This window comes from Pteropus vampyrus, unplaced genomic scaffold, assembly GCF_000151845.1.
Source record: "Pteropus vampyrus isolate Shadow unplaced genomic scaffold, Pvam_2.0 Scaffold318, whole genome shotgun sequence".
Taxonomy (NCBI): Eukaryota; Metazoa; Chordata; class Mammalia; order Chiroptera; family Pteropodidae; genus Pteropus; species Pteropus vampyrus.
This window is the reverse complement of record NW_011889099.1, coordinates 2,102,793-2,106,355: the sequence shown is the minus strand read 5'-3', so window position 1 is coordinate 2,106,355 and position 3,563 is coordinate 2,102,793. Positions and strand designations below refer to the sequence as shown.

The 3,563-nt window shown below is 43.1% G+C and overlaps 1 protein-coding gene across 1 annotated transcript in view; it reads right to left on the bottom strand.

Moving 5' to 3' along the window:
- Positions 1-3,453, bottom strand: part of LOC105303806 (translationally-controlled tumor protein-like) — a 4,242-nt gene extending 789 nt beyond the window's left edge. The window contains exon 1 of the mRNA XM_011377613.2: positions 3,117-3,453. Coding sequence (XP_011375915.1) covers positions 3,117-3,418 — 302 coding nt within the window. The 5' untranslated portion in view covers positions 3,419-3,453. The remainder of the gene's footprint in view (positions 1-3,116) is intronic.
- Positions 3,454-3,563: the final 110 nt, after the last annotated feature.

Here is a 3,563-nt window from a genome sequence, read left to right as displayed (position 1 = left end):
ATATGGTATTTTCATCCTCTGTCTGACTTATTTCACTTAGCATAGTACCCTCTAGGTCCATCCATGTTGTTGCAGATGGCAAGATTGCATTCTTTTTATGGTTGAGTAATATTCCATTGTGTGTATGTGTGTGTGTGTGTGTGTGTGTGTGTGTACACACATACATACAACCTCTTCTTTAGCTAACCATCTATTAATGGGTACTTACATTGCTTCTATATCTTTGCTATGAAATCAACATATAAATACATACATCGTTTCGAATTAGTGTTTTGGATTTCTTCGAATAAATACCCAGAAGTGGGATTACTGGGTCCTTCTTTGTCTCTTGTTATACTTTTGTTTTAAAGTCTATTTTATCTGGTATAAATATTACCACCCCAGCTTTTTTGTTTTTTTGGTTTCCGTTTTCATGAAATATCTTTTCCCAACTCTTTGCTTTTAGTCTGTGTCTTTCAATCTGAAGTGAGTCTATTATAGGCAGCATATGTAAGGGTTTTCTTTTCTTATCCATTCAGTCACCCTATCTTTTGATTGGAGCATGTAGCCCATTTGCATTTAAAGTAATTGTTGATAGATATGCAGTTTTTGCAATTTTATTATTTATATTATTCTCATTCTTCTCCTCCCCCTCTCCCCTCCACCGCCTCCTTCTCCTCCTCCTCCTCCACCTACTACTACTACTACTACTACTACTACTACTACTACTACTACTATTTCTCCTCCTCCTCCTTCTCCTCCTTTCTTCAAGAAGTCCCTCTAACATTTCTTATAATATTGGTTTGGTGTCGATTAACTCCTTTAGCTTATTCTTGTCTGGAAAGCTCTTTCTCTGTCCTTTGAATGAGAGCTCTGCTGGATAGAGTAATCTTAGTTATAGGTCCTTGTTTTTCATCACTTTGAATATTTGGTACCAGTCTGGTCTGTGAAGTTTCTGTTGAAAAATTAGCTGATAGTCTTATCGGGGCTCCCTTATAGGTAACACTAACTGCTTTTCTCTTGCTGCCTTTAAGATTCTCTCTTTATCTTTAACCTTTGGAATTTTAATTACGATGTGTCTTGGTGTGGGTCTCGTTGGGTTCATCTTGTTTGGAACTCTCTGCACTTCTTAGGCTTGTATGTCTACTTCCTTCACCAGATTAGGGAAGTTTTCAGTCATTATTTCTTGAAATACGTTTTCAATTCCTTGCTTTCTCTCTTCTTCTTCTGGTAGCCCTACGAAGCAAATATTGGTATGCTTGATGTTGTCCCAGAGGCCCCTCAAACTATCCTCATTGTTTTTGGATTCTTTTTTTCTTGTTGCTGCTCTGATTGGGTGTTTTTTTGCTACCTTATCTTCTAAATCACTGATTTGATCCTCTGCTTCATCTAATCTACTGTTAATTCTTCCTAAGATATTCTCCATTTTTGGTTATTGTAGTCTTCATTTCTGACTGTATTTTTTGTTTGTTTGTTTTCTATCTCCACTCTTGTGTTTTCTATCTTTGTTAAAGTTCTCACTGAGCTCATCTAAATTCAATGAGTATCGTTATAACCAATGATTTGAACTCTGCATCTGGTAGATTGCTTGTCTCCATTTTGTTTAGTTCTTATTCTGGAGCTTTGTTCTGTTCTCTAATTTGGGACATGTTTGTTTGTCTCCCATTTTGTCTGCCTCCCTGTGTTTGTTTCTATGTATTAGGTAGGCCTCCTATGTCTCGTGGTCTTGGTAGAGTTACCTTATGTAGTAGGTGTTCCTTGGGGCCCAGTGGCACTGTCTCCATGGTCATCTGAACTGGACACTCCAGGCGTGTCCCTTGTGTGGGTTGTGTGTGCCCTCTTGTTGTAATTGAGCCCTGATTGTTATTGGCACTTTTGTGGGAGGGACTGGCCCTCAGGCTGATTGGTTGTGACGACTGGCCATGACTACAGTGGAGGAACTATTGCATAGGAGGTGACCTTACAGAGTAGGATTCACTTTAGTAGGGTGCCTGTCGAGTTGAGTCTACCCTTTGGGTGTGTCATTTGTGGAGGTGGATAAATGGTGCTGTGGTGTGGTGGCCACTAGGTTTGTTGGTTCTAGAGCCTCTTGGGAGGGGCTCTGGTGCAGATGAACATCAGCTGCTGCCTGTGCCCTGCCTGAGGTCACTTGATATAAGCTACAAATGATTGCAGATGGTTTCCACTTTTGCTGGGCTTGGAGGTGCCTAGGAGAGGCTAAGCTGCGAACCAAGGCCAATTACTGCTAGTGCCGAGCTTGGGACTGCTTAGCAAGAGGAATGGGGCACATTGAAGCAAGATGCTACTTGTTTGGGGTTTGTGAACCTTTGAAAGATTTTAAGAAAGTCCTCATCATGACCCAAGACAGACCATTTGTATGGAAAAGCCACTGGAAGTGGCTTGGGTGGGCCCACAAGTCGGGTGGATTGGGGTCTCAGGGAATCACCAGGGCAGGGGGAACAGTGTTAGCCAAGTTGATGGAGACTCAAATATGATGCCTACCATGTCTGCACTCTGAGTAGGTGGAGGGCTCAACAAAGGAACAATGGCTTCTGCCAGCACTTCTATCTGGGAGAAGGTTGCCTCTCCAGCCCTTGCCCTGAAGCGACAATTCAGTGTCTCCCTGTATATGCCTGGTGCCTTTGAGCTGCTGGCCCAGTGCTGGAACTCAGAGTAAGTGAGTCTGTCAGTGAGTAAGTTCTTGAATGTGCCATTTAAGAGGAACACCTGGCACTCCAAGTGCCCTCCATCTCAGCCACAATCTCCACTGGTTTTCATAGCCTGAAGTGATAGGGACTTCTCTTCCCAGCAGTAGAACTCTGGGCTGGGGAGCCTGGTGTGGGGCTGGGACTTCTAGGCTCTTCAGGGGGACCTCCCCAGCTGAGATATGCCTCTCAACTTCTAACTACTTCATGTGGGTGTGGGACCAGCCTGCTTCATTTCTCCACTCTTCTCCCAGCCTGAATGTGGCTTCTTCTGTATATCCTTAGTTACAGGACTTCTGCTCAGCTAGACTGTAGGCAATTCTCACTGATGGTTGTTCTGTAGTTTAGTTATAATTTTGATGTGGTCTTGGAGGAGGTGAGCACAACTGTTACCTACTATGCCACCTTGAATGGAAGGCAGAACTGGTACTTTTTTTGAAATTAGCAAGAATGTACTTGATTTGTTCTGTGGCCCCTATCATAAAAGCTTTTATTCCTTCTGTTCTCTGTTCTTCAGGTTTTCCTTTGACTGATTTCATGTACTCTTTGACGTACTTCTTATAGACTTCTTTTGGGAAGCTGGTTTCCTGCAAATGATGGTTCAAGACAATATAAGCATCAGTGATTACTGTGCTTTCAGTACCTTCGCCCTCAGGGCCTTCAGTGCAGGCATTTTCACCAGAGAGAGGGTCATAAATGTTACCCTCTGTCCTACTGACCATCTTCCCCTCCATCTACAGGCATAGCCCATTCACAATCTCCCAGATCTTGAAGATGTCAGACATTTCATCATGGTGGCGACTGGAAGGAAAGGAAGGTGCTATTGGCTTAGCAAGAGCTTGGAGCCAGCACACAATGCTACTGGAGCAGAGCTGGCGA